This window comes from Atta colombica, unplaced genomic scaffold (assembly GCF_001594045.1).
Source record: "Atta colombica isolate Treedump-2 unplaced genomic scaffold, Acol1.0 scaffold14, whole genome shotgun sequence".
Classification (NCBI taxonomy): domain Eukaryota; kingdom Metazoa; phylum Arthropoda; class Insecta; order Hymenoptera; family Formicidae; genus Atta; species Atta colombica.
This window is the reverse complement of record NW_017259228.1, coordinates 559,408-572,928: the sequence shown is the minus strand read 5'-3', so window position 1 is coordinate 572,928 and position 13,521 is coordinate 559,408. Positions and strand designations below refer to the sequence as shown.

The 13,521-nt window shown below is 36.1% G+C and overlaps 1 protein-coding gene across 1 annotated transcript in view; it reads right to left on the bottom strand.

The window, feature by feature from the left end:
* Positions 1 to 9,274, bottom strand: part of LOC108684742 (zinc finger protein 600-like) — a 35,031-nt gene extending 25,757 nt beyond the window's left edge. Inside the window, exons 1-5 of the mRNA XM_018189205.1 lie at positions 8,498 to 9,274; positions 7,895 to 8,179; positions 6,884 to 7,207; positions 6,026 to 6,627; positions 5,275 to 5,754 (exon numbers count right to left, since the gene is read on the bottom strand). Of these exons, the coding sequence (XP_018044694.1) occupies positions 5,275 to 5,754; positions 6,026 to 6,627; positions 6,884 to 7,207; positions 7,895 to 8,179; positions 8,498 to 9,274 (2,468 nt within the window). The remainder of the gene's footprint in view (positions 1 to 5,274; positions 5,755 to 6,025; positions 6,628 to 6,883; positions 7,208 to 7,894; positions 8,180 to 8,497) is intronic.
* Positions 9,275 to 13,521: the final 4,247 nt, after the last annotated feature.

Genomic DNA, 13,521 nt, shown 5'->3' with positions numbered 1-13,521 from the left:
CTCCCCTCTCACTATTCGTCCTTTTGCGCTGCGTCGTCCTCATGCAGCAGCTACGCGAGCACGCGTCTTGTTCTACAGGTAACGAACCTGAGCCCCCTTCACCCCTCCCCCCCCCTCTCTTCGTCCTTCGACAAGGAAGGGATATCGCGTTATCGTTGAACCAGAAACTATCGTTGGAATACGATCGATCGCGAAGCACCGGACGTTCCGCCGTGAGTTAATTAGATTATTCGAAGCAGTCGCGTTCGCGCTAAACGGGACGAAGATATGAATGAATAGCAACTAAGTTTAACTAACAGTTGAAATCGTTGAATGTTAAAATGGAAATTTAGAGAGGAGGGAAGCCGTTTAATCTGAAGAAAATCCAAGAAAAAATTCAACAATTGGATCTAAGATACAGTTGGATCTAAAATACATGCATAAGAAAATTTGGTATGACTACTATTTTGTATTTCTGAACTGATGTGTCATTAATTTTCCCTTCTAGGCAACTCGTTCGACAAGTTGCCGAACCAAATATTTTATCGATAACTCTGGCTATATTCCCGCTCAGTAGGATTGCCATTTTGTCCGTTTCTGCCGCAAGATGGGATAAGTTTGATCGGCAGTGCATTAATAACTCTACGAGAGGTGTGAAATGGCAGACTTCGTCTTTCAATTCCAAAATCGGATAAATCTCGCCTTTAATCGCTGATTGAGACATGATCGACTTTTATATTTCAATGATAAATATTTCTTCTCTTATTAAATTTCCTTTTTTTCATTACTGTTTATTAGTATTAGTCAATACATTCTTTTATACTGACATTCTTTTATAATCGTAATATTTTCTCGTCATTACAATTAGCAATCGGGTTTTGTATTTCGATTGGATTTCTTTTAATGAAATTTCCTTTTTTTTCATCACTGTTTATTAATATTAATAAATGATATTCTCTTCTTCTAACCAACAGAATATTTTGTTATGACAGCGTTCTTTTACCGCAATTTCGTTTATTGTATTAATAAAAACTCAAGCAGTATATATGGAACTGTCTTGGGAGTATATTCCTTTCGAATCTTCTTGTTGCTCCTTTCCGACTTCTTGCTCTGAGAGGAAATAAATCGTGCAGTTAGTAGCTCGCACGTATGACATACTATCTTGAATATGCGCATACATCGTAAGATGCATGCGTATTCTAGGAATCGCTTAATGCGCGATCCGTCGCTGTGCAAGCTCGTCTTCTCGTAATTGGTTTCTTCCTTTATTTTCTTCCTCTCTAAACCTCCGCTCGATTCATTACAATTCTTTTTTGCCCACCACATACCGCAGCGCTGACCTGACCGATATGACTCGTGTGCTTTCAACTTTATGCGCATTATATTTTTGCGCATTACGAAAAATCTTATCTGCATGCGAGAAAATTTCGCCACTTTTTTCAAATCTTGCTATTTAAAAAAGTTTACAGAAAGAGCAAAGATATCGTAACTTTTTTATACAATAAATGTACAATTTTTCCAATGACGAAGGAAATCTAGCGTTGTGGCAATTATTTAAAAGTATTATTATTATTATTATTATACGAATTATTTAAAATATCGCTCCCTTACTTCAAAAGTAACTCAAAAAATTTAGTTTTTTAGAAAAGAACAAGAACTATTTTCCAATTTGGCAGAAAATTATTGAGTCAAATATTGGTAAAAGAAATATATTTTTAACACGATGTCATTTTTATTTGCAACTCTTAAAAAATCACCCTTTTTGAATTGTGACGATTTCTTTTAAAATCATTCTCCTTAAGTTGTGACAATTTTTTATAAAGTTATGTTCACTTAACTCATTCATAAAAAATTACATTTTTTTTTCAATCGAAGTAAGGAAGCGATATTTATGAAGAAATTATTTTAACAAGTACTTATTCACATGTTTGTTATAACATGAAATACATTACTATAGGACATTTTCCAAAACACATCTTCTCTCGTAGATTACAAAAAGTTTTCAGATGTAGGAAGACAAAATGAAAATGCAAAAGAGATGTTACTGAAGTTTCTGATGAAACTTGCGCGTAGACAAGAAGTAAGGTACATCTTAAAGGTCAAGCCGCAGGACTTCCTAGTTGTCGCCTGTAAGATTTTTTTCTCGCGCCATGACACCACGTTCCTCGTGGTCTTCCTTTACGCGTTACTCTTCTACGAACACGCCTCATCTTGGAGCTAACGAACGAGCTTGCCAACTGACCTTCGTAAGAGATGACGCATATAGTCCTTCCTGGTCGGCCCTTTTCTATTACAAGACGAAGTGGAAGTAACAAGAAGAGGAGGAGAGGGTTCTAATCAAGGTGGTTTGCTAGAACTTCTAACTCCTTTCGCTCGGAACGAGATGTCGAGTTCCAGGTACGTCGATCTCGCGTACCACGCTACAGTAAGCTAAGCCCTAAGGAAGATTATAGGGTGTCTGCATAGAGATAGTCCGAGTTTGCCGCGGAGATGATACCAAGGTAGAGAGTGATTTTCGGGGGATAAGCTCTAGCAGGATCGTAAAATTTGTCGATTAAATAATTTGAAGACTCGTCGGAACTTTACAAAACTAGTTTCGACTTTCTTAAGGCGCGCCACGATGTAATCGCGGTCTCCGCAGTAAAATTCACGTATGAATATAAACCACCCGGATTATACATGGAAAATGATAGTCTTCGATAAAATTATTTTCATGACGTTTTGGTAGTAATGCCAAAATTTTTATTGCACATCAATAAAACTGGTACAATTGATACTTCATAAGTACGTTATTCCAAGAGATTTCAAAATAGCGCGACTCAATAAAATTTAAAATTTGCCAATTTTTCTAAATGCGACGAATGCGAGATAATACTAAAAACATTGTCAGAAGACGGATCAGCATCAATGAAGGAGGAGAAAAAGAAAAACGGAAAAAGGTAGCAACGTACGTGAACGACAAAGAGTGTACTAAAGGGTGTCCCGAATGACGACGGTCAAACATAATCCCTTGGAATGGCCGAAATCATAACATTAAGCGAAACCCTCGTGGTTCGTGGCTGCATGTCGAGACTTCTGGCTGGTCGTTCGGCTTCGGGGATGGTAGGTGTGAGAATAGGACGGTAGCTGGATGTTGAATAGGCGCCGTTACAGAAGGTAATGCGTGTACGGCGAGAACTTGGAGGAGACGGCGGAGGCGGAGGTAAGACACGAAGAGAAGAACCGAGGTGGCGGAGCCGAGGTGTTAACATTTGCTTTATAGCGGCCGCTCTACAGCAGGGCAATGGTTTAATACTTGTGTGCCGTACGAGCGGCACACAAATACCACCAGGGAGTGACCGTGAAGGCGTTCACCTGGCGCACGTATTAAAGGGACACGGAGTATATAACCGCTATAACACGAGCCCGTTAAACACGTGAAATGATCCGCGTTCTGACAGCCATACACGTACGTTATTCGCCTATTATATTGGCGGAGAGTCTGTACGTCGTTGAAAAATATAACATTAATTTTGTTTACTATATATTGTTCGGTTACAAGAATATGTAGATCTATTCATAAATTCTTAATACTCATACTTAGTACTCTTAAAAATAATAAACTATAATATTAAGAATTTACTCTAAAAAAAAGTATTTCTTGTAATAGAGTTTTCTTACCAACCTTAGGAAATTATCTTAATTCAAATTACTTTTTATTTTTTCCTAAAAATTTAAAAATTAGAAAAAAATAAACACACGGAGCCTTATCCACATTTAATTTTGATAAAATGGAGTAATTTGGCCTAAATTTTGATAATGCCTAAACAATATGCATATCAAAATCGGGACATAAGACATCTTCATAAGACATAAAATATCATCAAAAATAGATGTGGTGTCTAGGCATTTTTTAAAATTTGGGCCAGTTATTCCAACTAAACCAAAGTTGTTCCACTTTATAATACCATGTTTCTCAATACGTTGTTAGAAATGGCGCGATAAAATATTAAAGCTTAACAACTCGTTGATACCCGTGTATTTTAATTTTATGACATCTCATAATGCGCGTATAGGCATTGCGCTCTCATATGTCGGCATTGTAGAAATATACGATGTACATCACTGCTATATAATGGAGGCCCGTTAAATAGCGAAATGACCGGCGGGTTCATATACATTATTATGAGATGTTAATATGACACTCGTTGGACCAACGAGCGTACGTCTCTTTCTTCTAACCCATTTGTGTCTCTCTTTTCAGTTCGCAACACCTCGCGGTTCGTCTCGCTTCTTTTCTCTCGTATTTTCGATCCGCTTTGCCTGGTCTCCTCCGCATTGGGCCACGCTGCTTCATTTTATAGTTATGCAGCGAGGACACTTTTACTACGACCGCGCGAACATTTCGCGGTTCCGGCTCGCGGCGAGCGCTTTTATTGCCCGAGGGCGTTTTTACCCCCGAATACGCTATCCCTTATTTATTACGGAACGGTCACGCTGCGAGAAAAATAGTGAATGTGTGACGCGTCGTATCGAGAACAAGTCGAAAAGTTGAAGCTAGTAACATTTTATATTTATTTTAAAGTGAATTTATTTCGATTGTCAATTCGGATCGATCCAAACAATTTTGCTACAAATCTATAAAAAGGTCATTATTTTATATTGCGTAAGATGTGCTATTCATCATTTTCAAGTTAACATGTGATTATGAGATTAAAACATGATTATATACTCGGTTATAAATGCGAATGTAAATGAACATTTTTCTCTCTACGAATGATACATGATACGTGCTATTTCTTAGAAAATTATTATTATTGCAGCTAAATTTGCGTAATATTCCATAGCAAATAATGTGATAAATTCTTGACGTAAAATATGTCCGACCTATAACTTCATGGAGCATTTGTCCTGCGATTGTTACGAAATTCTTAAACGTAATTTGTATTTTAACACGGCAATAATAAATTTCAAGAAAAACCATAAATTACAAACTTTATATAATATAATATATAAAGTTAAACAAATATCACAATATGCAATAAACACTAATAAACAAATTTATTAAATTTAATCATTATTTTGTTGTGTCTTTACCTACCAAAAATTTATACTTCAACTATTTATATTATATATTCAAAAATAGAATGCAAATCTGTAGCTTTCAGATTAAAAATTAACGCGTCTTTATATATGTAATTTATATATAATATTATATGAATATTTTGGAACGGAAGTTATCGAGACAAGCATGTCACTTATGAGATGCAATAATAATAATTTCAATAATAATAATTGATAAATTGAATTACTTACTTTGTGTAGAAGCCTTCTTCACAATGAAAACAGATGAAGCTCCGTCGACGACCAGTTTTGTCCAGAGATTTCGACGAAGTGTTGCATAGCTTTTGATGAATAATGAGATGCGATCTTCTTAAGAATGAGATCGAACACTTCATACAAGTAAAGGGTTTTTCTCCAGTATGCTGCCTGATGTGATTTCGTAGTGATGGTTTCGGAAAAATCTTTCCACAAGTCGGGCACTTGTATTTCGGCAATTTGCTCGAACTGGACGCTTCTTTGTCCGTTTCTTGAACGGTACCGGCATGCAGGGCTTCGTGAAAAATGAATTCGGCTTTAGAATCCGTGGAAAAAGTGCAATCCTTGCATTTCCATTCTTTCTCGTTACTTTTAGTCTCAGCAACATTCGGTGCATCATTCTTCAAACAATTACCCTCTCGCGTATGCCAAGTGACGTCTTGTGACAGAGCGAAAAGCGTGCCACATCGAGGACATCTAAAAAGATTATAAAATTCGCAATTATATATATGATATATAATATTACAAATTCTACACAGGATTTACTTGTAAGTTGTAAAATATAAAATTTAGAATGCTAAAGAAGAAATGCTTTGGAATGCTTCAAAAATATCTACATTATCTACTTATTATATAACTAAAAAAAATGATAATTCTTATGCTATTTCATAAATGAAAGAATTACGAAAGCAACGTGCAACGTCGATGTAACATCAATAATTTGCCGCAAGAAAAAAAGATAAATTACCGATGACAAAGCTCTGGATGACAAAGAAGAAGATGATTCTTGTGCGTCGTGAGATTCGGCTGCTTTTCATCACAGTGAGGACACTTCCGCGCTGTATCTAATACACCTTCCTTGCTTTTGCGTGCCTTTACGACTTCCTTGTGACTAGAGGTTCTCCGATGCAGAACTGCTTCTTGAGGGGTAGTGAAATTCATCGAACAGAAGGAACAGAAGTACGGTGCTGGTTGCACGTCCGCCATGACCTCGCCTTTCTCTTTGTCATTGGCGACGTGACTGGTCAGCTGATGACGTTGAAGCGCGACTAAGGATCGGAGAACTTGGGAGCATATATTGCACTTGATACGCTGTTGATACACGTCCGACGCGGTATCGCTCACGGTGTGATCAGTTTCTTTGGCGTGCAACCGCAGCTGGAAGTTGTATCGAAATTGCCGATCACAACTGCAGCAGGATAACATACGTTGACGACTAATTACCACCGGCACGGAGCCCTTCATCATCGATACTACGTCACGATGACTCGTACTTAGAAGGTGAGACTCCATTGTCGCGTTGTCTGCGCACCAGAAGTTACACGGAGTGCATCGGCAACTGCCGCCGATCTGAGAAAGAGAAAGAAAAAGAAAAATGACAAGGAGTCTCTCTGCGCAACGGAACATCGGGTGTACGAGTCGATTAAGACTGTCTTATTCGTTTCTCATCTATTTAATGTTCGTTGAGTAATAACTTGTCAACAGGTGCAAGAATCGTACGCGTGATTGTGCATAATATCTGCATCGATGGATGAAAACGTGGATATGTCGATCTTGGGCCGAAAAATATTTAACATCTCGCTTCGATTAATGAGCGACCATTCACCTGTTCTGCGGTCTTAGAGTGAAGATCGGAACGCCAATGAAGCAGGAACGTCTCCTCGGTGTTGCAGTAAAAACGACAAGGAGCACATTGGAAGGGGCTTTGTCGAACCACGTTCGCTATGTGCTCCAGAAGGAAACGGCGTACATTTGGATTGCGTGGATTCATGAGGACACCTGACACACGGCAATGGTAATGGGAGAGCAAATGTTTACCCATTTGAGGCCTCCTCACGCGCGTGCGGCACATCTCGCAGAGAAGAATCTCCTTCTCCCTTTGACGCAGACCTTTCTTAACTTTCTTTTGCTCGGGCTCTTCCTTCGTTCTCTGATAATACAGCGTGACTTAATCGTACAGTTTGTATTAGAGATTTAAAAAAATTCCATCTGGAGAGCTGTCATTGTTATTTACATTTGAAATATGTTTCCGTTCAATATGATTTTTAAGATTTAATATCGTAAGATATTTTTGAAACACAGTGTATCTCGTAAAAAAATCGGAATTTTCTTAAATCTTATTAAGTTTTATTTCTATAAAGAGGCACGCAAATCTTTTTCTTTTAATCACAATTTTTTTTATCGGAAATTTTTAAAATTAATTAAAAATTTTTTTTTTAATAAAGAAATAATTTATAATAATTTATAATAAAGTAAAAATACAGTTGTAAATGTTAACTAATTAATTCATAGGAATTACAATAATTACTTTTTATTTCTTTTTCTAGCAATAGGCATATCTAATTTCCGAAAACGAAATACAAAGTCATTGATGCAAAAAGATTCAATACGAATAAGATTTCGGGGACTAAATTGATACGTATCGTTCAGACGAATATCAACATTTTACAGAACCCCGAAATCCGACCCACATTGAATCTTTTTGCATCGACACAATCTTACATTTTGATTCCGAGTTAAACTTGGACATGCCTGCTGTAGCAAGATATACTATTTAAATAAGCTAAGTAAAAATGTTGGTTTTAATGTGTTAACAAGTTAAAAAGACCATTATTACCGAGGTCTTCTTACGAGTGGACATTCTTCTAGACACTCTTGCGTGCGAATTTATTCCGCGCCGTAGATAGAGAGCTTCACCGTCAAGTTCCCTAATGCTCCTCTTGGCGTGCAAATCAGAGAGCAGATGCCTGTTGTAGACCAATCGCGATGCGAGCTTCCTGCCGCAAGGATTGCACCAATATCCCGACTCGATATCCGTTCGTGCACCCGGTACCCATTTCCCTCGCGTGTATCCCGGCGGCGGCTGTCCGGATGTATCCTTGCTTTCGTATTCCTCGACCTTCTGTAATGGTCGATGTCTCTTTGTTCAACAAATCGTCATAGCTCGCGCGAGGTCATGTCCGCTTGTGGAATCATATTGCATATCAAATTCATGCTGATACACAGAATGATTCGCAGAATAAATCGAATATAAATTAAAAAATTGCGCATTGATTTGATTTAATTTGAATTATTTTTTCATTGTTTCATTTAGAATAATCTCCTGAAGCAATCTCCTGTTATTCCCGTGACTAAGTACTACTTTTCAAAATAAAAATTACAATTTATATACAAAATTATTCATGTGTTTCTGAATCTTAAATCTGTTTTTTCTTCTTACTTGTGATGTCTCCGCGGGTCGCCATTTACCACCAGTATACGTTGGCGGGGGATGTTCCTGATGATCATTGTCGGGCTCTGCATCCTCCTCATGCATATGCGGCGTGTCCTGCGGCAAATCGTCCAGTCCGGGCTTCCACTTTCCACCAGTATGATCTCGCGGTGGACCTTCCTGTGGATTTTCGCCGTCATCTGAATCCGAATAGGAATCTTCCCCCAATTCCTCCTCTAGAATATCGTCTTCGGAGTCATCGTACTCGAAGTCGTATCTCGCCAGCTTCTTGGTCGTGCTATTCCCTAAAGAAAGGTCAGCGAGAATGGTGTCATCCAACCAACTCTGCTGATTCTCGTGCCTCTTTCGGTCGAGAGTTGTCTGCTTGAGGGACTGGATGCACAAATCGGGTGGTTCGTCCAGATCGCTGACCGTGGGTAACATGCTGTGAAGTTTATCCTTCGTGCCGGTCTCATCACCATCCACCTGACTTTTTTGGTCTTTCTTTCTTTTGTCATCTTTCTTGAATTTTCTATTATCCAGTAAAGTCGGCGCTCGTCGAGTATTACTCTGTAATTCTAACGAGTTGAAGAATGCGTCTGCGTTTAGAAATTCGGGATAGGACACCGTTGTCGGTGTCGATGGTGATTCGTGAACAATTTCGATTTTAACATCCGATGATCGGCAGCCTGATCGACGATGTTGTACATAATTGTCAAGCCCATGAACTGTTAAATTACACTTGATGCAGAAATGAGTGTCATCGTCTTCTTCATAGCCTTCCATTAGTCCATTGAACTCAGATAAATCTGAGGGAAAAGAATGAAAGTATTCGCTCGTGACTTATTGTTTGAAAATAGTTTCTTTTCTTAAGTTATTATTATGATCGATCTTGTGACGCGGCAGCGCGAAAAGTTATTGCTGAAACATCAATCATAAATAAAGCAAAAATATGTCTATGCAACGCATAATAAATGTTATTTTTTATTTTTGAATAAACTGTTTCGAATATATTTTTCTTTCATATTTCTTTTTCCTGACACATACCTATGTTATAAAAAGAACTGCATATACTGCATATATATTATTTCTTTTCTCATATTGTTAAGTCTATATTAAATAATTAATAATCTAAATCTAAATTATTTCTTTAAATTATTTTTAATATTAGTGTATTATGTCATTCTAAATTACATATACTATTTTATTGTCTTGAAAATAATTCAAATATTTCTATAAAAATATAAAATTATAATTCTCAAATATATAATAATAAATGTAAAACGTTTTTCATATACTTGTTATATTAACTAAATATTTTATATTATAATATATTATTTAAATTTCTGAAATAGTAATAAAAATTTGCTTTAAACGAGATATTAAAATTTAGAAAACTTCAGAAATAGTTTAAAAGAGATGTACCTAAAAAAAAATGTATAAAAAACTACATATTAAATAATAACTTCAAATAACTTTTCAATATGAATTTTTTAAGAAATACATATTACAGATATTCAAATCTATTTTACATTTTGCTTATCAATAATTGTCTTATGTGCCATATGATTTGAATTAATTCCGTTTATATTGTGTAAATTTTTATTTTATTTAATATAATTTAGAGAACGAAAAAACAATATAGGAGAAAAAAAAGGTTTTTGAAATAGGCGCTTTTTAGAAATTATTTCTCGTTTTCTAATTTGACAGCAGAAATTCATTTACTCGCGGTTTCGCGCGCGTGCACCGCTGCGAAGTGAATTCGAGAACCGTTTAGCCGTCATACCCCGATCACGCGTCACGCAACAACCGCGTCATGGACAGCTCGCTGAGGACAATCGCGTTAGCGAACCGCAGTGGGCAAATTGAAGGTCCGATATTCGCGTAGCAGAAGGGAAACAAGTTGACGCTTCGTGCGGGCCGGGGGCAGGAAGATCGGTCGATGCCGCCTGGCCGTTATTCGGACGACGACACTTCGCCTCCCAGTCCTGGCCGCCCCTCTGCATCCCTCGCCGATCCCCCTTTTCGCCGCGTTTCCCCTTTATCACCGTGCAGCCCGTGCGCGTCCTCTGCATCACCCCCGCCCTTGTTGCGCCCTTTCTGTTTCCCCTTTCCAAAGTCTGCAAACCGGCAGCGACCTCGTGGCTCCGTCTCTCGTCTTATTAAGCGGAGAAAACTAGCGAATGAAATTTCCATCCGGCTCCGAAACATGCTCGGTGTCGCTTCGTCTCTCCTCCTCCCTTCCCTTCTATCTCTTATCCTTTCTTCTTTCTTTCTCTTTATCAACTAATATCCCTGATCCCAGTTTCGTCGTCGTTCGTAGTTTACCTTTGACGTGACCGAAATTCGATTTGCGTATAGTCGAGAAGTTGCAAAAATGTTTCGGTTACGATGTAACCAACTTAGCGCCCGGGTTAACCGCTCTCGATCGGATGTCGGGTATCACGCGTGGCCGCATAACAGAAGGGATCTGAACGAGCACCCTTGGTGGATTATTCCCTCGTTGCCGATATACCTTTAAAGAGTAAACTTCGGATCAAATTCCACGAAGAATTTTTTGCAATTCGTTCTCTCGATACCAGACTCTGTAACGGAAACTGTTGAAACAAGACAATGTATCGTAATCTTATTTGCAATAGCTGTAATATTCGATAATAATTTTTCCGCAGATATTCTACGATATCTCTTGGCAGTCTGCATACTTTTAGTACACTGTGCATAGCAATCTGCAACTATATTTGAAAGAATGCATTTGCAAATTTATATATTATGTTTTTTCATCAACAGTCTATCTATATTCTATATAAAAAAATCTTGTGCGATTTGTTAATAAAAAACATTTTTAAAGCTTAAATAAACTGAATTAATTTTTCAAAAAGTTAATTTTGCACTGAGAAAAATGTTCGGTATATAACAATTATAATTTTATTGATATGTAAATTATCAAAATTATGTTTTAATTAAAAAATTGAGCTGCAATTTTAATCAAAATATAATTAAAATAATAAAATTTTAATTAGAACAATACAATTTATAAATTAAAATATAATAAAATTTTGATAATTCACAATAAAATTATGGTTGTTCATACCAAATATTTCTCTTAGTGTAGAGCACAATTTTTAACTTAAATATTCTTTCAATGACAAAAGTCGACGCCTATTCACTGAAAAGTAGTAACATTTTTATCTAGTTTTATCTAGTTATCAGAAAAAAGTGTGAAATAGTGATGGCTTTTTAACAGAAAAAGTGACAAAAAGTTACTTTTCAGGCACTAAAATAATAACCAAATACCTTTTATCAAACTTTCAGAGTAATTAAAGTCATTTAAACAAAAAGATTTATTTTTATTTTCACTGTTCTATCTTTGGATAGCCTGCGAATAGTATAGTAATATATTATTTAATTAAAGCAAAAAATAGATAAATTTATCAAATGATAAAAAAGATATGTAAAAAATAACAAGATAAAAAGTGTGAGTCTTCGATGTGCGAAAAATATTTTTAGTCTTTGAAAATCAATGTTGTTTTTTATATATGTATTTTCTACATGTATTTATAGTTCTACATGTATTTGGAACTTAAAAGCGACAAATTTAACAGGCGCTGGACTAACATCTATCTATTAAGAAAGTGAGCGAATATAGCAATTGTTATCAGATAAGATAACAAAAATATGAGCAGAATGCTTACATTTCACATATTTCACGTCATCAATTTTTAGTTAAAAAAGCTGCAGATATAATAATTTATTTTAAATACTAGTAACTTTTCAGTGACTTATGAAAAAAAAAAAACTTAAGTGAATGGCAATATCAGATAACTCGTTCTTATGTTAGTCAAAATGACTGTAGATATTGCAACAACTAATGATGGAATTAATAGAGAAAGCGATTCTAATGCCGAATATAAGCAAAACTAATAATAAGTCAATAAATCAAAATAAATAGGCCTTAATAAGAGGCGAATAGCACGACGGATTAGAGATCCCTGGAAACCCGAACAATTTCGCGCAAATCCGTTATGTCACGTATGTAACACGCGTACGACATTAATAAGGAGGACGATTGCCACGAGTATCATGGATAAACCAGACAGACAGATTCGCGCTGAGATTTACGAGTATTTGTCAAAAAAACAAGAATAGCCATTAATTGGGCGATGCTCGCGTGAACGTCGCTGAGGCACCGATACGTCAATGTAATATCCATGGTCGAAGCAACACTTCTAGTACTGCTCGTTGTTGTCGTTGATCGAGGATCGTCGATGACTAATCCTTAATTATAGATCGCAGTCCGGAAAAAGGATGCGCACCTGCTTCCAACGAATAAAAAAAAAAACGCGAGATTACTTCTTGAAAAGACCTCATGTGATCTGATCGTGAAGAGGAAGACGCGAAAAATAAATATTACTTGTTGATGGAATTTAATTTGCTACAGCTTGATTTTACACCAATTTATTGTAATAACGATTATTACAGTTTTACTAAAATGTATGTTATATAAATACGCAATTTTTTTTCGTAACTGCAATTATTTTAATCTATAACTTTCATCTCCTAAAATTTTTCTACATGGAAAAGACGGTTGTGCTGAAGTATTTAAGAATTTAATTAAATACAGATCAGAAAATAATTTTTGTTAACCCATCAAAATAATTATCATTATACTTAGATTAACTGCTAGAATGTCAAAACTTTTTCTCAACATGCTTGATGCATGCAACATGAGACTGTTATATAATTATTGGTAAACAACAAAATTATTTTTAGATTAGTGTATTGCTAAATTTTTTTATACTTCAGAAAATCATTTTTTTGTGTATAAACAGATGAATATGTAGAGTATTTATGTAAATGATTTCATATGTTGTAAATTTGAACAAAGACATCTTAAAATATTAATAGTATTAGTGAGAAAAGAATAATTTTGTTAAATTATATATAAAATAATTAAAATAATTACGGACACTCAAGCTGGTTCATAGATTATCAAAACTTTTTGCAGTATTGCTCATCATGCTCGAATTTATTAC